The sequence below is a fragment of the Lithobates pipiens genome, unplaced genomic scaffold (assembly GCF_037356315.1).
Source record: "Lithobates pipiens isolate NorthernLeopardFrog02 unplaced genomic scaffold, aLitPip1_a1.2 Scaffold_19, whole genome shotgun sequence".
NCBI classification, from domain to species: Eukaryota; Metazoa; Chordata; class Amphibia; order Anura; family Ranidae; genus Lithobates; species Lithobates pipiens.
This window is the reverse complement of record NW_027507764.1, coordinates 237,394,550-237,420,927: the sequence shown is the minus strand read 5'-3', so window position 1 is coordinate 237,420,927 and position 26,378 is coordinate 237,394,550. Positions and strand designations below refer to the sequence as shown.

The 26,378-nt window shown below is 43.3% G+C and overlaps 1 protein-coding gene across 11 annotated transcripts in view; it reads left to right on the top strand.

Moving 5' to 3' along the window:
- The window catches only part of STX17 (syntaxin 17), a 176,563-nt gene that overhangs the window by 16,064 nt on the left and 134,121 nt on the right, over positions 1-26,378 (top strand). For all 11 annotated transcript variants that reach the window (XM_077491811.1, XM_077491803.1, XM_077491806.1 and 8 more), the window contains one exon: positions 6,570-6,730. In XM_077491811.1, coding sequence (XP_077347937.1) covers positions 6,611-6,730 — 120 coding nt within the window. In that variant the 5' untranslated portion in view covers positions 6,570-6,610. The remainder of the gene's footprint in view (positions 1-6,569; positions 6,731-26,378) is intronic.

The window sequence follows — 26,378 nt, the reverse complement described above, 5'->3', positions numbered from 1 at the left end:
AGATGTCTCCATAAAGAGGACCTGCCATTCCTTATTTCAATCACAATAGATGTTTACATTTCTTTTGATAGGAATAAAAGTGATAGAAAAAAAAAAAAAAGAAAAGAGACTTTTAAAGTGCCCCTTTCCCTCAGTGCTCGCACGTAGAGGCGAACACATGCATAGGTCACGCACACATATGCAAATGGTGTTCGCACCACACATGTGTGGTAACGCTGTGAACATTCTAGTGAGAGCCATAATTCTGCCTCTTCTGTAACTCTAAACTGGTAACACTGTTTTGTCGAAATTCCATGAGTGCATGCAATTTTAAAGCGTGACATGTTTTCCCCAAACATATTATATATATTGTGTTTTGTTGCATTCAGATTTATTAAAGTGTATTTCTGAAAAATTTGTATTTGGAAAACGGCTGCGCAAATGCCTTGTGACAAATAATTGCAACGGCCACCATTTTATTCTCTAAGGCAGGGGTGTCAAAACTTTTTTCAAGGAGAGCTAGATTTCATGAAGTGAACATGCGTGAGGGCTGACCATTTTGCCTGACTTTCTTTCAACCATTAAAATTAAATGCAAATTATATATTTTATACAAAGTTTATTGCAAACGGGATACTTTTCTTTTCATCAAATGGATGACAAATTCACACAGGTATCAATCACTCTGCCTTTCATATATGAAGGCCAGATGAAAAAAACAAAACAATCCAGGAAGCTAAAATATATGTCAGGAACATTGTAAAGTACATTACATATTATAACAAAGGTTGTCTGTCAACTTTTAAGTTCAAAAAATATGAACAGGAACATAACACCAAGTATACATCTTGTGTCCAAATATATTCATAACTGATTTAGACCAACTGACATTAACTGAGATTTTACAATATATTCACCTCAATTGGAAAAAAAAACTTGCCTGCACTAATGTGAAGGGTGAAACTGAGATCTGGACTGCAGCACATAGGCTAGGTCTGGGTCAAAGGCAGTGGTTTTGATGCGCAAAATGTCACGCAGGTGAGAGTCTTGTCCTCACGAGGTTCTTGTTAAAGTTCATAGCAGAGAATCTCTTCTCACACATACACGTTGAGCCAAACAAGCTCAGCATTTTCTTAGCCAATGTTTGAATGTCTTGAAACTGGCTCTTATCCAGTTGCCGGTAAGGCCCCTTTCACACTGAGGCGCTTCTAAACTGCCCGTAAAACATTTGAGGGCTTTTGAAGAGTTTTCCATTAATTTCAATGGAGAGGGGCGTTTTTTCACTGCCCTGCCAGCCCATTGCCTCAATGTGCAAGCATTCATTGATTTTAATGGAAATAGGTTTCCATGAGCTTTTCAGACGCTTTTTTTTAGCGTGAAAGGGGTCTTAACCACTTTAGCCCCGGACCGTTTTGCTGGTCAAAGACCAGACCACTTTTTGCGATTCGGCACTGCGTCACTTTAACTGACAATTGCACGGTCGTGCGACGTGGCTCCCAAACAAAATTGACGTCCTTTTTTTTTCCCACAAATAGAGCTTTCTTTTGGTGGGATTTGATCACCCCCTGCGGTTTTTATTTTTTGCGCTATAAACAATAATAAAGCGTCAATTTTGAAAAAATCGCATTATTTTTTACTTTTTGTTATAATAAATATCCCCCAAACATATATAAAAAACAATTTTTTTCCCTCCGTTTAGGTTGATACGTATTCTACATATTTTTGGTAAAATTGGTTTGCGCAAATGTTATAGCGTTTACAATAGGGGATAGTTTTATGGCATTTTTATTAATAATTTTTTTTTTTTTACTTGTAATGGCGGCGATCAGTGATTTTTATTGTGACTGCGACATTATGGCTGACACATCGGACATTTATGACACATTTTTGGGACCATTGTCATTTATACAGCAATCACTGCTATATAAATGCAGTGATTCCTGTGTAAATGACACTGGCAGTGACGGGGTTAACCAGTGGGTGGCAGTGTAGGGGTTAAGTGTTCCTAGGGGTGTGTTACTAACTGTGGGGGGCTGGGCTTTAATTTAGTGAACACTGATCTCTGCTCCAATCACATGGAGCAGAGATCAGCGTCACTAGTTGCTGGGCAGAACGGGGAAATGCTGTTTACAACGGCATTTCCTCGTTCAGCCGCCCCATGAGACGATCGCGGGGGGTCGCGACCAGCACGTAAGTGCGCCGGCGTGCTCGCAGTGGCAGGGCGGCATTAAAGATTGGACGTACCTGTATGCCAATATGTCTGCCCGTGCCATTCTGCCGACGTACATCGGCGTGCGCTGGTTGGGAACCGGTTAAAGCTCACAAGAGAGAGCTGTTGGTGACACCTGCATAACTCGCTGTCACAATGCAGCTCAATGAGCTCGAGCTGCAGCTGATCTGGAACATCAGGGTCAACAGAGAAGAGAAAAGGCTGATCTTTTCAATAGCTGCAAAATCCTGACAGCGCTGTTTAACCCCTTCCCGACCGGCGCGCGACAATGTATGTTGGCAGAATGGCACGGGCAGGCAAACTGGCGTACGGGTACTTCCATTTGAAATTGCCGCCCTGCCATCACGTGCACGCCACCGGCAGCACGCGAGCGTGCCGGTCTGGACCCCCGTGAGTCCAATCGCGGGTCCTGCGGACTCGATCGCCGCGGGGATACCCACGATCGTCTCAAGGGGAGATGCCAATGTAAACAGCATCTCACCATTCTACCTAGCAACAAGTGACACTGATCTCTGCTCCCTGTGATTGGAGCAGAGATCAGTGTTCGCTAACACACAGCCCAGCCCCCCACAGTTAGCAACACGCCCCTAGGACACACTTAACCCCTACACTGCCACCCCCTGGTTAACTCCTTCACTGCCAGTGTCATTTACACTGGAATCAGTGCATTTGTATAGCACTGATTGCTTTTAAAATGACAATGGTCCCAAAAATGTGTCAAAAATGTCTGATGTGTCTGCCATAATGTCGCAGTCACAATAAAAATCGCTGATCACCGCCATTACTAGTAAAAAAAATTAATAAAAATGCAATAAAACTATCCCCTATTTTGTAAACGCTATAAATTTTGCTCAAGCCAATCAATAATCGCTTATTGTTTGTTTTTTTACCAAAAATATGTAGAAGAATACGGATCGGCCTAAACTGAGGAAAAAAATTGTTTTATATATATTTTTGGGGGATATTTATTGTAGCAAAAAGTAAAAAATAATGCGTTTTTTAAATTGTCGCTCTTTTTCTATTTTATAGCGCAAAAAATAAACGCAAGGGTGATCAAATACCACCAAAAGAGCTCTATTTGTGGGAAAAAAGGAGGTCAATTTTGTTTGGGAGCCACGTCGCACGACCGCGCAATTGTCAGTTAAAGCGACACAGCGCCAAATCTCAAAAAGTGGTCTGGTCTTAAGCCAGCAAAATGGTCCGGTCTGAAAGTGGTTAAGCTCCCCAGCAGAAGTGGGATTTTTGCGCACTGATATTGTCCTGTGGAAAACTGTTCATTATTTCCTGCAACGCTGAAAAATGTATGGTATTGGGCTGTGTTTGTGACAACTGCCTTATGAAAAGTTGCAGCTTTGTTCCAAAGGCTTTGAGGTGCGAATAAAGCTGGTTCACCGCTGCATCTTTCCCCTGAAGACTCGTGTTCAGGACATTCAGATGTCCTGAAACCCCAAATCATATTGGATAGTTCTCGCATCAGTTGTCCCTTTGTTTTCAAGAATTCTCAGATTTCCTTTCTGAGAGAGTATAAATGAGTCATCACTGTGATATATATAAAACATCTTCGTATTCATCCTGGATGCACAGGGCTTTAGAGCGAATAAAATGAATAGTCTTTACCACCGGTTTCATAACATGTCATATTTGAGATGTTTAGCACAGAGAACTTGTTGATGAATGATACAATGGAGTTTAGTAGCTTTGCCTCCTCTTTCACCTTTCACCTTGTTACAGACTAGGGTTGCTAATCCACTTTGTTCACCAGCCATGGCAGGTGCCCCGTCAGTAATAATCCTAGTAAGTTTGTTCCAAGGCAGTTTCATGTCATCTATGGCGGAACAAACAGAAACAAATCTTTTCCTCTTGTTTGGTCCATAAGGCACTGGAGGTCAAGTAGCTCTTCAGTCACATTCATTTCATCGTCCACCCCTCTCATAAAAATCAGTAACTGAGCCGTGTCAGATAGGTCCGTGCTTTCATCACAGGCTATTGAATAGAAGTCAAAATCCACTCCTTTGGATGTCAACTGTCTCTTAATATCTGATGAAATCTCTTCAATTCTCCGTGCTACAGTGTTACGAGCCAGGCAAATGTTGGCAAACTCTTGCTTCTTCTCGGGACAGATATTCTCAACCATTTTCATAACGCATTCTTTGATAAAGTTACCCTCAGTAAAAGATTTGCAATTTTTAGCAATTAACATTGCCACCTCATAGCTCGCCTTTGTGGCATTTTCATTTGCCTCACGGGCTCTTGTGAAAAATTGCTGTTGTCACATTAAAACAGCTTCAAGTTTCTTCAACTTCTCACTGCGGTCGCACCCTGTTAGCTTGTCGTATGTGCTATGTCGTGACTGGTAGTGTCTCTTGACATTAAATTCCTTATAAACAGCCACAGTCTCCTGGCATATCAGACAAACACAGTGATTCCGTATTTCAGTGAAGAAGTATTTCACTTTCCACTTGTCCTGGAAGCGGCAGCCCTCACTGTCAACTTTCCTTCTCTTGTTTACAGTCGCCATTTTAGAAATTGACCAGAAGGGGAAGGGATCACGTGAGCGCAGTGCCAGAGGTTTTGGTCTAAGTGTGTTCGTCCAATATACTAATAGACTGCCCAACAAGAATTCTCCTACCTTTGTGGCTGTGTGTGGTGAAGAGTCTGAGGATGAGCTGTTATTTGGATATATATATCTCCTCTTTGGCCCCCAACAAATCTCAGAGCTCCACTCAGGGTAAAGTTGAGCTCAGTTTTTACTAAATATTTTCTCTTCTTTATCCCCTGAGAAATATGGCCCCAGGCTCTAATCAGGGAAAGGATGAGCTATTATTATTATTATTTTTTTTTATATTTTCTCTGGCCCCCACTTTAATTGCCCTTATCTCTTCTATGGCCCAAGGCTCCGATCAGGGCATGAATGAGCTAGTTTTTATTTTTTTATTCTCTCTGGCCCCCACTTGTAATTTGCCCTTATCTCTTCTGTGGCCCCCAAGCTCCTGAGACACTTGAGAGCTCTGCAGCTGTGGACCGGGAAATTACTTGGTGTCTGTCATTGGCACTGTGTGCTTTCAGCTTCCCAACGGGCTTTGGAACACGCCCCAGCTTATCAGCGAGAGGCGCTCAGGGATTTGTCAGGGGATAAGAGAGAAAAAATAAATAAAAAATATATAAATAAATAAATATATATATATTATATTATTATTATTATTTTTTTTTTTTAAACCAAGCTCATCCTTACCCTGTGCGGAGCTTGGGGGGGCACAAAAGTGATAAAAGCAAATAATTGCAAGTGGGGGCCGTAAAAAACCAGACTGTGGGCCAGACTTTGGACATACCTGCTCTAAGGAAGGCTTTTGCCAATACATGTTAGCGTTTTGATGTCGCACTGCTGTTTGCTTCTTCTTAAATCTTTATTGAGATATATATATATATATATATATATATATATATATATATATATATATATATATGTGTATGTTTAGGGGTTCTAAGTAATTTTCTAGCAAAAAAAAAAATTGATTTCTTACTTGTAAACAAAACGTTTCAGAATAGGCCTGGTCTGCAAATGGATAACATGTTTTGATCAGTGGTACAACCACCTATTTTTTATATTTTACAGTGTGGACAATTCCGTACATGCCTCATAACCCTATAACTTGTCACTACTACTGCCACTACTAGTTGGTACTAGCACAGACAGTGTCCTTGATGACCTAATGCCCAGCAGTACCCCTATACTTCCCCACAACTACAGGTGCTGAATACAAAATCGATTCAAACAAAATGGTATTTTTGGTTTCTATAGGTGTACAGTGGCTTGGGTTTACAACAGAACTACAGTGAAACACATCTGGTGTAGGTAGGCTGCCATTCCTGCACAGTGAGGGCGGGCAAAGGTGTTTAGGTAAATGATATAGGTCACAAGGTTGGACATTTATATACAGTTGCATAGGTTATAAATGGTCACACTGCTTCACCAGCAGACCCTCTTTTTTGCTATATGCTAGTATACTGTTTGAGGAGTGGATATACAGTATATCTCCATCACAGCTCAGACCTAAATCTGTACATATATATACTAGAATGGGACCAAGTTCTTTATGCACTTGGTCCCCTGGGGTAATGAAATTTAAAAAAAAATTCATGAAGGTGCTTGTTTAAATAACAGTTAATTAGTTTAGCTATGCTGATACTGTAACAGAATTCCCTGTTCAGTAAATGATTGTTTGCAGATTTGTTTTCTTGTTTTCTGCTTGCTTAGGTTCCTGATTTACATTGTACTACATACTTTCCCAATTACTGTGTTATTTTTAGGTGGTATAGGTTTGGACACCCTGTGCTAATACTTTTTAAATACTATTCTACAGGGGAAATATTAAAGAAAAAGCAATTCCACCCCTGTAAAAAAATGGAAAGTGAGCAAAAAGTGCCATATCGTCGCCTTGAAAGTGCTGTGCTGAAGTTTACTAAAGTAGTTATTCCAACAGATCTGGAAAGATTGAAGAACCATCAATTAAATATTGAGAAGGTTAGTGTTACTTAATTTGATGAAATGTTGACAAACTTGAACCTGACCTGTTTCTGTAAATTGTACAATTTTAATATATTTGCTCAATCGAACATAGTGGGGAAAAATAATAAAATGTGTGGTTTAAGCAAAAGTATGGACACCCTTTGCAATTCATTCACAAGTGGTGTTTTTTTCTTTGTTTTGAAAAATGGATTCTCTTTACTATAGGCATAGGGAGGGGGGCTGTTTTAAGGTGTTGACACCCCTTACGCTGTGTGCTTTGGGGTATACTGCCAGACAGTTGTATTAATGCACACACCAGTGTGAAGGTCCCCTAAAGGTAAAGATATTGTATATTGGCTTCAGAGCAAAAAGCAAATGAAATGAAGCTTCTGATTTCAGATTCTTTCAGGAGTAACTGAATTTTGATGAATGTGTCATGCTTTCGGGGTGCTCTACATTTCCAGGGTGTTAATGCAGAAATGCCTCACAGAAATACCACCTCATTCCAGAGATGGGGCGGTTAAATCCCTTGCTGATGGGTGTTCTCTTCCCCCCCCCCCCCCCCCCCGGCTACTTCCAGGTGCCGGGTTCACAGCCTCTTGATTGGATGGTTTGGGAAGGACATCATTCCACGCATGTGCATGGTAGTCTGTCACTCCAGCACAGCTGGGGTGAGCTGGGAATGCGCATTTTAGTGTGCATTTAATAGAAGACTGTGAGCAGGTAGGTAAATGTTTATTAAAATGTGTATACATAAAATGCTGCGTTAAAGAAATAAATTCCTTAAGTGAAAAAACTCAAACACAAATATAGTCCTTAGGTAAAAACTTGTATGTAAAAGCAAATCGCACACACTTCTGCTTCAGAAACAGTAGCAGAGCAGAGAATAAACTGTCACCTCCTAGGGGAAAGACCACCACCAAGGGAAATCAGGTATGCTCTTACCAACAAACTGGGACCTTCTAATGAAAGAATGGTCAAAAGAGATGGTTAACGTGTAGTCCTCCAAACCATCCATGGACCTAGGTGGCAATCTAGGAACTCCAGGCCATTTCACAAACATTGATAACTGGCATGAAAGGAAAGCATGCAAACCAAATAGTGTAAAACCCTTTTAAAAGTTTTATGAAATCTGAAGAATATCACTCGCCGTGTTAAAAAAGAATTGTGCAATCAACATCCCGGCTAACAAAGAATGAAGTTTACTGTCACTTCCATTTTGTGATGATGCAAGCATGTCGCTCTTCCCTACATGTTTTGTCGCCAAGGACTTCTATCGGGGTACGGGTGCCATGTTGCGTAATCATCTTATATACATTAACGTGATGCAACTAGGCTTCGCTATCCCCTATGCTGCATAGAACATCCCATATTAGCCAAGCCACTTTGGGGAGCAGTTCAAGTATGGAAACCAAGCCTTAATTTCAATAATAAAATCGTGAACAATCCGAAATAGAAAAAAAAATGATATTGCCCACTCAGAAAATGGTCAAACTCCCTCTAATGGGATAAAAATATAATGCAGGTCAACCAAAGACAGGGAAACAATCAGTATGTAATAATATGGTTAAAAAACAAATGTAATAATAATAACGACCTAAGGAGGCATTAAAAATGCCACACGGGCACTGAAGCATGTACACCACATGAGTAGTGGTACATGTGATGAAGGGTCTAATAGAAAATGCCCTGGATGTTGCTAAGAGGGAACCAGTCTATAAATAACCCAGGGTTTAGTAGGTATAAGACCTAACGCTCCTTCATTTTGTAATATATGCCAGAGTTTACCCATAATTCTCTTTTCTACACAGCAGAATGTTATTAACAAAAGCTAATTCAAATCTATCTCCCTCAGCAACAGCTTTTAGATTTCTCTGACAGAAGGGAATTGCGGTCCAATTGTTGAACCGAATGAATAGTATCTCCCAGGCAAGTGGCATCATACCCTCTTTGAGAACATTAGTCTGAATCTCAGAATCTTCTAACCAGGTGCAATTACACCTAATGCCACGTACACACGATCAAACAATCGGGGGGGAAAAGTCCAGCAAACTCAAGTCCGCCGGACAATCCCCCCGTGTGTAGCCTCCGGCAGACTTTTTTTTTACCCGAAAGTACGGCGGACTTGGAAAGTAGTTTTGTGCTCCAATCTTCCCGCTGGACTTGCATTTCGGCGGACAATCCGGCCGTGCGTATGCCAGTCCGCCGTACTTTTGAAATTAACGGACTTTTCCCACCGGAGAAAAGTCAGCTCATTTTGAGCACGTCTCCAGGTAGGCGGGGCCCGCGAAGGATGCGTCGCTGGACCCGCCACCTGGTATGGACTTAAAGGGGAACCCCAACGCCGAAAAAATCAGCGTGGGGGTCGCCTTTTTTCTTTTTTTTTCTTTTTTTTTTTTTCGGCGTTGGGCTTCCCCTTTAAGTCCATACCAGGTGGCGGGGCCAGCGACGTCTTCTTTGCGGGCCCCGTCTACCTGGAGACGCGCTCAAAATGAGCGGACTTTCCTCCGCGTGTGTGGGCGAGTCCGTTCATTTCAAAAGTAAGGCAGATAGTACGGCGGACTTAGTACAACATATTAGTCCGCTGAAAAAGTGGCGTGTGTGGGCAAGTAGCCCTTTCGGGAAGTCCGCCGGATAGTCGGCTACGTGTGTACGCAGCATTAGATGCATAAACTGTTACCGGGGAACTCTTTTTAACCATGGTTGGTAGTGACAGCTGTCCACCGGAATGTACGAATTTGATCTAAAAAAGAAGAGGTAACAAGTCTACCCTCTTCAACCAAAATCTTTAAATTCAAAAAATGAATTTCTTTCTGATTGGTCTATATGACTCTAAAGATTGGAGATCACCATCCAAAAGGAGGAGGATGTCATCCATATACTTGGCCCACAGGCCCACCTCTGGTCTCTGCTGGGCATAGATAACATCCTCCTCCCACTTCGCCATTAATAAACTGGCCAGACTGGGGGCACATTTTTAGTCTTGTCTCCCGTGGGGTCACTTTTCTGGTTCAATCATTTTTATTGCAGAAATAGCATTAAAACATACAGCAATGTCAAGGGCACCTAGACTGCCCACGCAGGGGCTAGAACTGGCACAAAAAAGATACAACATAAACAGAGGAGGGATACCTCCTGTCTAAACGGTCAGTAAAATCATGAGTGCAATATACGTATTTTGGGATAGCCCCATTAAGTGCAAAAAATAACCAGGACAAACATGCATGAACTCTGCATTAAAATCGTTCTGGGCATATGTTGGCAATCGACAAGGGCTAAGAGCCCTGCAAAAGAAAAGGAAAAAGGAGAGATAAGAAAGAGAGGGGGAGAAAAAGAAGAAATGGGGTAGGGGGAAGAGAGGAGGACCCGGGATCACCCCGGAAACCAGTCAGAGTTGACCTATACTAGCCAGAGGGAGTTCCGGGAAGACATAAGCCAGCCATGGTTCCCAAACTTTAAGGAACTTGGAATGCATGTCTTTAAGTATACTAGACATTTGTTCATTGACCATCATGGTCGCCAAGCGTTTTTTCACTGCCTGAAAGGGGACTGTGGTCTTCTTCCAAAGCCTGAGCGATTGTTCTTTTGGCTGCTATAAAACAGGTTGGCAATTTCTGCTGACGAGCAAACAAACGTGGGCTAGGGCAATGTAATAGTTCAAATTTAGCAGCTTTACAGACATTCAAATGAAACAAAGAATACACACAAACCAAACACTCTGCCCCAGAAACACACTAAGCCTGGCAGGCACACCATGGCCACATCCCCGGAAGCAGCGATCACCAAAAGTTGGGTTGGCATGGGCAATACGTGCTGGAACCCAATACCACCACAACAGCACTTTGTACGCTGCCTCTAAAATGGCAGTATTGAATGAACATTTAGCTACAGAAGTCCGCTGGATCGATCCCAGTACTAAGATCTTGTTCCCACTCTGACACATAGGAGAGGGAGGTGAGAGATGGTCGGTCATTCAAAGCTGTGTAAAGAGTGGAGATAGGGCCCAGGGAACCCGGGGAATGTGAACAAATGTATTCAAAAGTGGTTGTTTGAAACTGGTAGAAAAAGGTACTCCAGAGCGTGGCTATCCAGTGTTGGATCTGGAGAAAACGAAAGCATTCAGCCTGGGGAGCATCATGGGATGCACAGAATGCAGACTTGTTGGCTGAGTACGTGTGTTCAACAGGTGGCGTACCTGGGTAAGGCCCCAAGAAGTCCACCACGCAAAGGCCTGAGGCTGATCAAGACCAGGGGGGAACAATAGGTTATTAATAATAGGCAGGAAGGGGGACATAAGGGAACTTGAGTATTGTACCCTCAACTTTAAGCTATGAAGCATGAGAGGGTTCAATGACGTCAGCCAAAGTTTCTGGGGAAGCCATAGAAGTACTTGGATAGAAAGAAGGGCACAATTAGGGAGCTCCAGAAGCACCCATAGGGGGACATTGGAGGGAGCATGTAGTAGTGTTAATTCTGGGCTGCCAGGTAGTACTTTAAAGACATGGGGAATCCCCAAGCCTCCTTGTAATCTATGTATAAAAAGGGTATCTTTAGAAATTCTGGGGCGTTTATTAGCCCAGATAAAAAGTGCATGATCCTGCTCTGAAGCAGGTGGAGAAAATGTGAAGGGACCCGTACTGGTAAGGTGAGAAAAAAGTACAAGAGTTTTGGTAAGACTGTCATTTTTACAGAGTAGATTTGGCCCATCCAGGACAGGTGCAGAAATTTCCATGTCTGCATAAGGGTGGCAAAGGATCGATGCAGGGGGTACTAATTAGCCAGGAACATTGAGCAGTAAGTGGCGGTCAGCCGAACTCCCAGATATTCAGGTGATTGGAGAAAAGCCAGTGTAGCGAAAATATTTAAAAAGGGCCCGAAATACATCCCTGGGAATTACAGCCTAACCTCAAAAGTACAGGCATACCCCACTTTTAAGTACACAATGGGGTTTATTTACCAAGGCTGAAAAGTGAAGAATCAGGCTCACTTCTGCATAGAATCCAATGAGCTTCTAACCCCAGCTTGTTCAATTAAGCTTTTGTAATAAAACCTGGAAGCTCATTGGTTTCTATGCAGAAGTGAAACAACTTTACAATTTCCAGCTTTAGTAAATAAACCCAATTGTGTACTTAAAAGTGGGGTAACCCTGTATGCAAGTTCTTGGAGGGGATAAGGGGGCTATATACAAGACTTTAGTAACAAGAATGGTATCAGCAGTAATCTGCTTCGATTCATGAAGAATCATTCTTGCCAAACCAATCTTTTAACCTTTTATGAGGAGGTGAGTTGCCATCTAGATAAAGGAAGGCCCGTATACATGGTGTATCTGGATTTTGACAAAGCATTTGACACAGTTCCCCATAAACATTAACTATACAAAATAAGGTGCGGTGGCATGGACCATAGGGTGAGTACATGGATTGAAAACTGACTACAAGGGCGAGTTCAGAGGGTTGTGATAAATGGGGAGTACTCAGAATGGTCAAAGGTGGGTAGTTCATAAACGACCTGGAGGATGTTCAATCTCTGAACGGAGAATACTAAGCTAAGCAGGGCAATAACTTCTCCGCAGGATGTGGAAACCTTGCAGAAAGAGCTGAACAAATTAATGGGATGGGCAACTACATGGCAAAGGAGGTTTAATGTAGAAAAATGTAAAATAATGCATTTTGGTGGCAAAAATATGAATGCAATCTATACACTGGGGGGGAGAACTTTTTGGGAGAATCTAGGGTGGAAAAGGACCTAGGGGTCCTAGTAGATGATAGGGTCAGCAATGGCATGCAATGCCAAGCTGCTGCTAACAAAGCAAACAGAATATTGGCGTGCATTAAAAATGGGATCAACTCCAGAGATAAAACGATAATTCTTGCGCTCTACAAAACTCTGGTCCGGCCACACCTAGAGTATGCTGTCCAGTTCTGGGCACCAGTCCTCAGGAAGAATGTACTTGAAATGGAGCGAAGGGCAAGGGCCAAAGAAGGGTAACTAAGCTAATAAAGGGTCTGGAGGATATTAGTTATTAGAAAAGTTTGCGAGCACTGAACTTATTCTCTCTGGAGAAGAGATGCTTGAGAGGGGATATGATTTCAATTTATAAATACCATACTGGTGACACCACAATAGGGATAAAACATTTTTGCGGAAGGGAGTTTAACAAGACATGTGGCCACTCATTAAAATGAGAAGAAAAGAGGTTTAACCTTAAACTACATAGAGGGTTCTTTACTGTAAGAGCGGCAAGGATGTGGAATTCCCTTCCACAGGCTGTGGTATCAGTGGGTAGCATCGATAGTTTCAAAAAACGATTAGATAAGCACCTAAACTACCGCAACATACTGGGATATACAATGTAATACTGACATATCGCACACATAGGTTGGACTTGTGTCTATTTTCAACCTCCCCTACTATGTATTGTAAGTGGTTGTCCATCAAAAAGGGTAGTGGGACTGCAGGCGTGCGACCAGGTCAGGATCTAGGGAGACATTTAGAGCCACCGATTTCTCCAAGTTAATATGTAGGCCTGAAATGGGTGAGAAATGTGTCAAGAGACATAACAGGTTGGGGAGAGTAGTAAGGGAGTTAGTCAAGGTCAGAAGAGCGTCATCATCAAAGAGGCTTAACTTGAACTCATGGCCTGCATAGGGAATTCCAATCAAGTACCGGTCTGCGCGAAGTGCGAGTGCTAAAGGTTTGCAGGCCAAAAGGAACAAAGCTGGGGAAAGGGGACACTCCTGCCTCGTGCCCCTATGGATAGAAAAGGGTGCAGAAAAGTACCTGGCATATTTGACTGCAGCAGTAGGGGCCGAGCATAAAGCCTGAATCCAGGCCAGCAAGGCTTCCCCAAAAATCCAACGAGAGGGCACAAATTGCAGCTATTCCCAGGACAAGGTGTCAAAGGCTTTGTAAATATCTAAAGAAAGAAGGAAGCTAGGAATTTCCAGATGTTGCAAAAGATGAGAGATGAACCACTTTACGGACATTATCTCCAGCCTGCCTCCATGGGACGAAACCCACCTGATCCCTGTGGATCGGGTGACCTATAAATTGGTTGATGCGCGCGCTCAGGATTCTACCTAGGATCTTCAGGTCATCATTCAGAAGTGATATTGGTCTGAAAGCCTGAGGTTCACTGGTGTCCTCTGGCTTTTTTGAAACCATTGAGATATGGGCCCTTAAAGCATCAGGAGAGGCCAAGGAGCCTTGCTTTAAAACATAGTTAGCAAGGTGAGGGGCTAACAACGCAGGGAATACACATACACATGAGTTTTTTTTCCTTCAGATTTACCAAAACCATATAATATGAGGTCAAACCTTAGGAGTTTCAATTTGTATGCAATCGGGCAGGCCCTTGCATTACATGGTTTTGGTAAACCTGAAGTTAAAACTCAGCAGAAAAACTGATAGTGTGTATGGGGCTTTATAGTAAAGTCCTGGAGAATCTGGATCCTTAAAGCGGGAGTCCACCGGGACTCCGCGTTTTTTTTTTTTTTTTTTAAAAGCCAGCAGCTACAAATACTGCAGCTGCTGACTTTTAAATAGTGACACTTACCTGTCCAGCGCGCCTGCGATGTCGGCACCCGAAGCCGATCGCTCGCTCGGCTGCCGGGTCCCGCCGCCATCTTGGGTATGGGAATCAGGAAATGGAGCCTTTCGGCTTCATTTCCCGGTTCCCTACTGCGCATGCGCGAGCCGCGCGGCGCAATCCGGACGGTCCCCGCTGCCTCTGGGAGCTGTGTGTTTCCCAGCAGGCAGCGGGGCACTTGCTGAAGGGGGCGGGCGCTTGCGGAACGGGGGCGTAACCTACGCTCGTTCCGCAGAGAGCTAGCCCAGGAGTGGGTGCAGTTACCTGGATTATCCAGGTAACTGCACCCCCCTCCCCCCTGAAAGGTGCCCATTGTGGCGCCGGAGGGGGGGGGGGATTCCGATGAGCGGAGGTCCATTTTAGGGTGGACCTCCGCTTTAAGGCTGGATTCACACCTATGCATTTTTTGTGCTTTTTGCATTTTGCAGATTTGCAATACAGAAAGTGTTCCATAGGAAACAATGTTATATGGACTGTAGTGTAAGTCTGCAAAATGCAAAAAGCACAAAAATGTGCTTAAGGCTGGATTCACACCTATGCATTTTTTGTGCTTTTTGCATTTTGCAGATTTGCAATACATTGTTTCCTATGGAACACTTTCTGTTATATGGACTGTAGTGTAAATCTGCAAAATGCAAAAAGCACTAAAACTGCATAGGTGTGAATCTAGCCTTACTTCCAAGATAAAGTTGCCTTTCTGTGCCATGCAAGGGAGAAGGAGCCACTTAAATGCAACAGAAACACAATTTCAGTCTATCCGGACTTCTCAGCTGACGGCCACGCTTATCCTTTGCAGCTGTGAAAGCTTGCCTGCGTACTGAAGGCCCATACGCTATGCTTTTCACTGCTAAGCTGCGTGTTATCCATGATGGCAAAGCTCACTTCTACACCAACCCTAAGGAAGCCATGGCATGGCTAAATGATCGTTATGGAGCTATGCCCTGGTTCAGAGGTAAATGACTGTGGCAAGTGCTCCCTGGAACCCCTCTTGATGCCTCACTATGAAGCCTATACCTCTTTTTCATATGCAAATGGATAACATGTTTGCATACACTGCCTTCCTATGCTGTCTATGTTTCTGAGGATGATTGTTGCCTTTTCCCCAGAGGTGATATCCTACTGTACCCGGCCTTCCTGGACTGGACCTTTTCATAATCCTAGTTGTTGTGCCTACTAAATTGTGGAAGGCCTGGTGATATTTGCATATCCTCCTACCTGCAGTAGACTCCTATCCTAGAATTGGAATCTTTACTGTTATTTTCCTGTTTGTTTTTGAAAGCCAAGCCGGATTCCACACTACTCCCATACTAGTTGGTGGCGTGGCCACGGGACAGTTCTAACCTCATTTGAGTGTGTATTTTTTTTTCGGTTTAGGGTTTCTCATGGACTTCCTTCTTTTGCATTTGACTTTTTTTTTTTTTTTTACTTTGGTGTAGGTGTGTGTGTGTATGTATGTATGTATGTATGTATGTATGTGTGTGTGTGTGTGTGTGTGTGTATATGTATGTGTATATATATATATATATATATATATATATATATATATATATATATATATATATATATATATATATATATATATAGTGTATATATTATAGTTACTCACAAAAGTGAGTACACCACTCATTTTTGTTGTAAATATTTTATTATATCTTTTAATGTGACAACACTGAAGAATTTTCACTTTTCTACAATGTAAAGTAGTGAGTGTACAGCTTGTATAACTGTAAATTGTCCCCTCAAAATAACTCAACACACAGCCATTAATGTTTAAACTGCTGGCAACAAAGTGAGTACACCCCTAAGTGAAAATGTCCTAATTGAGCCCAAAGTGTCAATATTTTCTGTGGCCACCATTATTTTCCAGCACTGCCTTAACCCTCTTGGGCATGGGGTTCACCAGAGCTTCTCAGTTTGCCACTGGAGTCTTCTTTCACTCCTTCTTGATGACATCATGGAGCTGATGGATGTTAGAGACCTTGCCCTCCTCCACCTTCTGTTTGAGGATGTCCCACAGATGCTCAATAGGGTTTTGGTCTGGAGACATGCTTGGCCAGTCTAATACCTTTACCCTCAGCTTCTTTAGCAAGGCAGTGGTTATCTTGGAGGTGTGTTTAGGGTTGTTATCATGTTGGATACTTCCCTGTGGCACACTCTCCAAAGGGAGGGCTCATGCTTGGCTTCAGTATTTCACAGTACATGTTGACATTCATGGTTCCCTCAATGAACTGTAGCTCCCCAGTGCCGGCAGCACTCATGCAGCCCCAGACCATGACACTGCCACCAACATGCTCCACTGTAGGCAAAACATAGTTGTCTTTGTACTCCTCACCTGGTTGCCCCCACACACGCTTGACACCATCTGAACCAAATACGTTTATCTTGGTCTGATCAGACCACAGGATATGGTTTCAGTAATCCATGTGCTTAGTCTGCTTGTCCTCAGCATACTCTTTGCAGGCTTTCTTGTGCATCATCTTTAGAAGAGGCTTCCTTCTGGGACGACAGCCATGCAGACCAATTTGATGCAGTGTGCGGTGCATGGTTTGAGCACTGACAGGCTTACCTCCCACCCCTTCAACCTCTGCAGCAATGCTGGCAGCACTCATACGTCTATTTCCTAAAGACAACCTCTGGATATGATGCTGGACACATGCATTCAACTTCTTTGGCGAGGCCTGTTCTGAGTGAAACCTTTCCTGTTAAACCACTGTATGGTCTAGGCCACCATGCTGCAGCTCAGTTTCATGGTCTTGGCAATCTTCTTATAGCCTAGGCCATCTTTATGTAGAGCAAAAATTCTTTTTTTCAGATCCTCAGAGAGTTCTTTGCCATGAGGTGCCATGTTGAACTTCCAGTGACCTGTATAAGAGAGTGAGATAAGACCAAATTTAATATACTTGCACCGCATTTACACCTGAGACCTTGTAACACGAGTCACATGACAGTGGGGAGGGAAAATAGCTAATTATGCTTTTATAGGTACTGTGTGGCATGACCTACAATGCTATATTTATTTTATTTGTTCCCATGATACTAGTTATGTATTGCTTGACCTACTATGGCACAACCATTAAAGATAATTTCATGCAATACTAGAGGGTTGAATTTGCCCCAGAAGCGGTCCCTGGTATTCTCGATTTTGAAAAAATATCCTTCCCACATCTGTCTCAATTGCATCTTACTGGTTCAAAAGTTAGGGCCCATAAGCGGCCATGGTTAGCTCAGTCCTATCATGCTACCCATATGACTTACTCTAGAGGGGTCTCTATTTTGCTGGTGAAATTAAATCAGATCCTGATGGAAGGTATATTGTGCTTATAATACAAATTGCCACTGTGACGCTCACCTTGGTGAATGTTTATATCCCCTCTCCATTTTCCGCAGATGTGCTAACCAAATTGTCACTTATGCTTTTATCCAGGAACCCAGGCCCTCTGCTTTATGTGGGAAACTTTAATGCTGTAATAAACCCGACCACCGACTGATTTTGGGGGTGGTGGTGGATCCTTTACATCCTTTACTGACTGGGCCCAGGTCTACGGGCTCACTGAGGGCGTTGGAAACACCCTGATGTATGTCAATACTCCTGCCATTCGGATTCTTTCCACACCATGTCTCGACTAGATCTGGAATTTGTTACATGGGACACTCTCCCAGTTTTCTCTGCTGTGTTATACTTGCCCAGGGGTGACCATGCCCCCCTGTCTGTGGATCTTCATCTTCTTCCAGGTTCGGGCCCTACTATATGGCACCTGAATTCACACTGGCTGGAGGATGAAGTGGTACAGGGGGAATGCAGGAAAGATATTGTTGATTACTGGAATAAGAACCAAGTATTACAGCGGTATTGCTTTGGTCCCCGCATTATAGCATGGATAAGACTCCTTTACACCTCTCCATTGGCCCGTATACAAGTTAATTCTCATATTACTGATACTTTTCCCATTACTGGGGGCACTAGTCAGGGGTGTCCGTTATCACCCCTCCTATTCGCTCTTGCTGTGGAGCCTCTTGCTGTGCGCATTCGCTTCTCCCCATTAATTAAGGGCCTCCCTATTGCCACCATAAATTAGCGAGTTTCACTATACGCAGATGACACCTTGGTCTACCTGGCTGACACCCATGACTCGCTAAAAACATTGCTATCTGAGATTAACCTCTTTGGTGACTACTCTAGATTCTGGGTGAACTGGGACAATGTAATCTTTTTCCTTTGGACTCTGATGCAACTCTGCAGGTTCACCCTGACTCCAGATTGCAAGTAATGTCTTCTTTTAGATACCTGGGGGTTGTAATGCAGTTACCCTTGTCCTTTTATATTATTAATAACCTGTGTCCCCTATTAACCCAGCTACAAATACAAACTAGATATATTTACCTAAGTTATTATATGTTCTAGCCAACTCCTTTTGTAAAATCCCCAAATCCATCTTTAGGCAGAAAGAAACAATCTGTACGGCGTTCCTATGGAATGGTAAGCCCCTTAGGGTGGCACTGGAAACGTTAAGACTGCCGACTCATCTGGCACGCTTGGCATTTCCTAACTTCTATTTGTACTATTTGGTTTCCCAACTGGTCCACATTCATGACTGGCTGCACCCGGTTGCGGCGAATGCCTGTACCACCACTGAGGGAGCTATTGTCTCCTCTCTAGAGACCCTCCATAATATTATATACAGAAGTCTTGTCCCAGCTCGTTCGAGTATGTCTGTTAGATATCTCACTTTCCCTATTTCGATTGATCGTCTCAAAAATTTCTAAAGACTCGTGGTCGGCCTCCCCAAATAGCCCTCTGTGGTTCAATCCCAACTTGAAAGAACTGTACTTCCTACCTATTCCACAATGTTGGTACTCCAAAAGGATTAAATACCTATGTCACCTATATGACACACAGGGATTTAAATCTTTTCAACAATTGTGCATTGGCCTTGTTATGGTGCTGGCTATGTGGGTGAGTTTCCTTTTTGCTCCAAAATCAACCATTTCACATGGACATAATCATTTAATATTGAGGGATATACTGAGGGGCCGATTGTTTGTTTGATTTAGGATGCATGACAGTATACCATGAAGGTTGGTTATTAGTTATGTGTTTTTAATTCTAATATTGTATACTTGATTTATATGCTTTTTTGTAGATCATTTTCTGACCTATTATCCTCCTGAAGAAGGGGGTAACCCCCGAAACATGTAGAGTGTGTAACTGGAAGAACAAATCTCCGTGTGTAACAGCGCGGGATCATTATTGTGTATATATATCTAAGTTCTTCCAATTTTTGGCAGACAAGCGGATGCTGCATGATTAGCAGCATCTAACGTAATTTATCTACTATCCAAGGCTTTTTATGATGTGTGTATTTGTGTATAATAAATTTATATATTTTTGTAAATTGACTGTTGTAAGTTTCTACCGTGCCACGAGAGTCCATGTTGCCTCCACAACTGTCCAAATTTCTAATTGCACATTGATTTTGACTTATTTTTTTATTACCAACTCCATCGTGCTGTTCATGCTTAATAATTTGGTTCTGTAGACAATCCTATCACCATACCTCCATTAGAACCCTTTCACACTGAGGCACTGTTCAGGCGCTTTCATGGTATCTCGGCTTGGGAGATGGAGAGAAGATCAAGTTCTGTCGCCAGGGTGTTGCAAGTCTTTCTATGTGTAGCAGTGGGATTGCCAAAGTGCATCTGTGGCCATAAGAAGAGACTTTAGTTCTGTGATGTGACACTCCCTAGTTGAATAATATGACCCCAAACTGTAACCTTTTTGGGCTTCCCACAGGGACACAGCTGATGCGACCCAGCCGACATTATCAACAAAATATGTTTGTATGAAGGATTGGATCTGTAGGCTCGTGGCCTGAGTGGACAGTAGGGACTCATTAATTCACCATTGAAAAGGGCGCTTAGTGGGGCCTGAAAGAGAAAAAAGAAAAACCAAGGGGTCATGATCAGACCATGGTGAAGAAAGAATAGAGATTTTACGAACCAGTGGAAGGTGATGTACTCGCATAAAAATGTGGTCAAGCCTGCAAAAGCGATCATGGAGGTTGGAGTAATAGGTAAAGTCACGGTCCGTAGGATGGAGCTCCCTCCAAACATCTATTGAACCAGAAGTTTGCAGGACTGCACACATCTGAGCCTCGTGGGATGGGTCATGGGGGGGAGGGGTAGCCCCGTAGCCCCTTGTGCATAAAGTCTGTCTAAAATTGAGTTGAGGGCAATGTTAGAGTCACCCATAAAAAGGAGCAGGCCCTTCTGGTGCTGAGACTACCTTACAAAGATGGGAGATGGGAGACAACCTTTGTTGAATTTGGTTAGGCGTGTAGTAAATGACAATTGTTATCTATTGGTCCCATAAAGTCCCCTGTAAGAGTGGATATCGGCCCGTAGGGTCAGCAATCTCCAATGTGCAAGTGAAAGGAAGGTTGCATTTGAATGCAATCAAGACACCTCTATGTTTTTCAGTGGCCGAGGCAGTATAAAACTGGATAATGTGGGGAAAGAAATGGTGGAGTGGAGGATTGGGCGAACCTGGTCTCTTGTAGGCATATTACATCCACCCGTTGACCTTTAAGATGGTGAAACACTTTGGATTGCTTGAGGAGAGAGGGGGGGAGCACCGTGGGTAGAGAGAAGATCCAACAAAAAAAAGGAGCAGCAGCATAGGCCAGCAGGCTATCAACTATAAATGTATACAACAATCCCTCTATGGAAGAAGTTGGGGGAAGGCACAGCTCTAAACACTGTGTTCCCAACCCCCCAGGTCCACTGCATGACCCTAGAAACCAATCAAGCACGTATGATAAAATATAAATGTATAAAGGTAACCTAGAGAAAAGGGTGGGCCTTCACGCCACTGCCAGCATGAAGAGGTCCAACGGAGGTGGAGAGGCAGACCCAAGAGTCAATCTAGAATGGTGCAGGCATATGGAAAACAATATGTAGCAAGTTGAGCATAAAAACCAATAAACGGTAGAATATTCATCTCTATTCCTTTGACCCATCGTGGGTCAAAGGCAGAAGCCATGTAGAGCAGGAGTCAACAGTTATTGCCATAAAACTAAAGGGAGAAAACCTCCAGCTAAATTAGGGACATGTAGGCATAATTGGGGATGCTATGAAAAATTCCACAGTGTTCTATGGGTAAAAAAGGTCAAAAGTTGCTTGGGGCGCCATTTCCAGTGCAATAGGCACATCTTTACAGGATTACAGAATAGACTTCTTTGACTGCAAGATGCTCCTTTTGGGGACTGGGCAAAGCTCATACACAGAGCCTTGCAAAAGTATTCACCCCCTTGGCTTTTTACCTATTTTGTTGGATTACAGTCTTTAGTTCAATGATTTTCTTTCTTCTGAATTGTGTGTGATTGATCAGAACACAATAGTCTAAGTTGGTGAAGTAAAATTAGAAAAATATATACATAAAGCTATTTTTCAGAACTAAAACACTGATAATTGGCATGTGCGTATGTATTCACCCCCTTTATGAAGCCCATAAAAAGCTCTGGTGCAACCAATTGCCTTCAGAAGTCACATAATTAGTGAAATTATGTCCCCCGTGTGCAATCTAAGTGCCACATGATCTGTCATTACATATACACACCTTTTTGAAAGGCCCCAGGCTCTGCAATACCTAAGCAAGAGGCATCACTAAGTAAACACTGCCATAGAGACCAAGGAACTCGCCAAACAAGTAAGGGGCAATGTTGTTGAGAAGTACAGGTCAGGCTTGGGTTATAAAAAAATATCCAAATCTTTGATGATCCCTAGGAGCACCATCAAATCTATCATAACCAAATGGAAAGAACATGGCACAGCAGCAAACCTGCCAAGAGACAGCTGCACACCAAAACTCACAGACCAGACAAGGTGGGCATTAATCAGAGAGGCAGCATAGAGACCTAAAGTAACCCTGGAGGAGCTGCAGAGTTCCACAGCAGAGACTGGAGTATCTGTACATAGGACGACAATAAGCCGTACGCTCCATAGAATTGGGCTTTATGGCAGAGTGGCCAGAAGAAAGTCATTGCTTTCATCCAAAAACAAAATTCCACATTGTGAGTTTGTGAAAAGGCACGTGGGAGACTCCCAAAATGTATGGAGGAAGGTGCTCTGGTCTGATGAGACTAAAGTTGAACTTTTTGGACATCAAAGAAAACGCTATTTCTGGCGCAAACCCAACACATCACATCACCCAAAGAACACCATCCCCCTCAATGAAACATGGTGGTGGCAGCATCATGCTGTGGGATGTTTTTCAGTCGGGACTGGGAAACTGGTCAGAGTTGAGGTAAAGATGGATGGTGCTAAATTCAGGGATATTCTTAAGCAAAACCTGTACCACTCTGTGTGTGATTTGAGTCTAGGACAGAGGTTCACCTTCTGGCAGGACAATGACCCCAAACACACTGCTAAAGCAACACAAGTGGTTTAAGGGGAAACGTGTAAAAGTGTTGGAATGGCCTAGTCAAAGTCCAGACCCAATCCAATAGAAAATCTGTGTTCAGATTGCTGTGCACAAACCATCCAACTTGAAGGAGCTGGAGCAGTTTTGCAAGGAAGATTGGGCAAAAATCTCAATGGTAAGATGTACCAAGCTCATAGAGAATTATCCCAAGCATCTTGAAACTGTGATAGCCGCAAAAGGTGGCTCTTGACTTTAGGGGGGGTGAATAGTTATGCACATTGACTTTATCTGTTATTTTGTCCTATTTGTTGTTTGCTTCACAGTAAAAAAAAAAAAATCTTCAAAGTTGTGGGCATGTTCATTAAATGATGCAAATTCTTAAACAATCCATGTTAATTCCAGGTTGTGAGGCAACAAAACATGAAAATGCTAAGGGGGGTGAATACTTTTGTAAAGCACTGTAGTCGATCAAGAGGAGACTTAAGAGAGATTCAACAGGTATTCCTGAAAAGTCATCCAGAACAAAAAAACACACACAATAAAAAAGAGCCCAATAACAATGGACCGGGACGTGGAGAGCGGCGGTGACATCTCTTCTCTCAGAGGTGGCTAAACTGACTAGGGGCCCGCTGAGAGCCCAGGGGTATGCTGGGCCAGGACCAGAACTTCCAGGGAGAAGAAGGTGTAAGGCTTTAAGCGTCGTCTGGGCCTGCACCGGGGTGCTGACAGAGTAGCACTTACTCTGGGGGTCAAAGGACAGCCGGAAGGAAAAGCTCCGGCGTACTTAATGTGGTTGTTCAGCAGCACAGTAATAAATGGCTTAATTTGACGCCTCTTCTGGAGGGTAATCTGGGATAGGTCAGAGAAAAGCTGATTGCTGTGTCCCTGGAAGCACAGCTCTGGTTTGTTTCTGGCAGCCATCAGGAGGGTTTCCTACTTTTGATGGTACGTAAACTTGATGATATCTCTTGGCGAACCATCCTGTCTCTTCAGCCCCTGGGCCGATGGATGTGGTCAAGCTCAAGACAGTCAACAGGAATTGGCGAGCGTAATTTTCAAAGTCCTCAAGTCACAGCAGGGCTGATGTCCGCTCCTTTTTAAGGTCAGACAGATTTTGCTCATGATTTTCTAGGACTGTGATGGCTGCATCCATCTTGTCATTTGTACGGCTCCCCAGCTCCCGGATCTCCTTTTGTGAGGTGGGTAGCAAGTTTGGTCGTGGCCACAGATAACTGTCTGCAGCATGGTCTTAAAGTGCCCCCGAAGTTCAGTCTCTCAGTGGAGGAGGCTGAGGTGGTAAAGATGCCTCTGCTTCCGCTTTCCCCTTTCCTTTTCGCTCCTGCAATTGAACCCATAGCCATTGCTCTGCGAACATCTGCAGTGGTTAAGGCTCTCAAAGTAGGAAGTATACGCGAATGCACAGCCTTATATACTCCTCTTTTTAGAGGATCTTCTTGGGAGGCGGTATTTGAGATTTTGGGTAACTTTGCACGTTTTTCAGGTCTACAGGTAAATTGGGAAAAATCTAATGTCATGGCCATTGATGACGGGGTGCAGCTCCAGGAATCACAGCTAGTCCCTATAGCCTGGTCATCTGAGATTATGTACCTTGGGGTTCAGGTATCCCCTAAAGTAGATTATCTGTCATTTAATTTATCACCACTCCTCATCAAAGTTGGGACGCCTGGAAACATTTACCGCTTTCATTGACTGGCAGGGTAAACCACCTCAAAATGAAAAGTTTACAATTTTTCTTTGTATTTTTTGCCCCATTCTCCAGTTTGGATCCCCTGTTGGTTCTTTAAACGTGCAAATATTCTGTTCATTGCGTGGGACAGGGTGCAGTTTTTGATGCATTCTGAAGCTCTGCACTGGTCACCCGACACTCCCTTTTATAGTTCAATCCTAGGTTAGCACATTTTGATGTGATTCCGGACCCTATACTGTGGGCCCGGGTGGGTATCAAACAATTAACAAATGTAGCAGGGGGAGGGGAACTACTCACATTTGATCAATTAAAGGAGAAACACAATCTTCCAAAATTGGTACTTCTTCCATTATCTTCAATTGAGGCATGCATTTGTGACACAGCTCGGTACTGATTCCTGGGAGCTTTTTTCTTCTTCCCTGGATCGGTTACTGTGTGTTGAATCCATAAAAAGTTATCAGAGGTATACAAAGCACTGTTTGTAAAAAAGGCCAAAGGCACTCTGTAAATGTAGGGATACATGGAGATGTTCTGTGCTACATTCCTCATAGGCAGAGCTGCAGGGAACATCACTGGCTTTGAAAGAAAGCACAGCTAACAGGGTGGTTCCAGCTCCATTCTGCGAGAGGTGAAAGAACTGTGGGGGAGGAGAATTTGTGAACATGTAAAAGAGCTTTTTTTGGGGGGGGGGGGGGGATTTGTGAACAGGTGAGAGAGCTGGAGATGGGGAGGAGAATTTGTAAACAGGTAAGGTAGCTTCTTGTGTGGAGGGGAGGATTTGTGAACAGGTGAGAGAGCTGGGGGGGGGGGGAATTTGTGAACAGGTGATCGCTTTTTGTGTGGGGGGTGTCTTGCAGTCACATGTTGCGTATTAATGGCCCCTGAATAATACTCCCAAATTCTGCACTCTGTACAAGGGCTTTTACATCACATACTCCTGAGCCCTGGACTTTTGTATGTTGGACTGCACATTACACTGTACTCTGTGTGTGTCACTTTTCTGAACCTTGAGCCTTCTGTGATACGCAATTCTAATGCCGCGGACACACGATTTCCGGGCAGAAAAAGACAGATGAGAGCTTTTCATCGGAAAAATGCGACCGTGTGTATGCTCCATCGGAATTTAGCTGTCCGAATTTCCGCCAACCAAAAATTGATAGAAAGTTTTTCCGTTGGGAAAATTGAGAACATGCTATCGGTAATTCCGATATTGTGTATGCAATTCCGACATACCAAAAATCACGCATGCTCAGATTCAACTACAAGACAGAACCTATTGGCTACTGGCTGTTGAACTTCCTTTTTCTAGTCACGTTGTACGTCACCGCGTTATAAACGATCGGAATTTGATGTGACCGTGTGTAGGCAAGACAGCTTGAGCCGAATTCCATCGGGAAAACCATCAGAGCTTTTTCAGACGAGAATTCCAATCGTGTGTACGTGGCATTAGCCTCGATCACACACACTATTTAGCGACCGTGTTCTTTTCACCTCTGAGGAAGGCATCACTGGGGGCTAGGTTGTGGGTGGGGAGGGTGAGTTACAGCACCTGTTCTCTGAGAAATAAAGCCGTGTGTGTGTGTGTGTGTGTGTGTATATCACCAAATTTAACACACCTTCTCCCCATTCACACCTGAGACCTTGTAACACTAAAGCGTCACATGACTCCGGGGAGGGAAAATGACTAATTGGGCCCAATTTGGACATTTTCACTTAGGGGTGTAATCACTTTTGTTGCCAGCGGTTTAGACATTAATGGCCGTGTGTTTGAGTTATTTTGGGGGGACAGCAAACTTACACTGTTTTGCAAGCTGTACACTCACTACTTTACATTGTAGCAAAGTGTCATCTCTTCGGTGTTGTCACATGAAAAGGTATAATAAAATAGTTACAAAGATATGAAAGGTGTTCTCACTGTTGTGAGATACTGTAAGTACATCTGTTATAT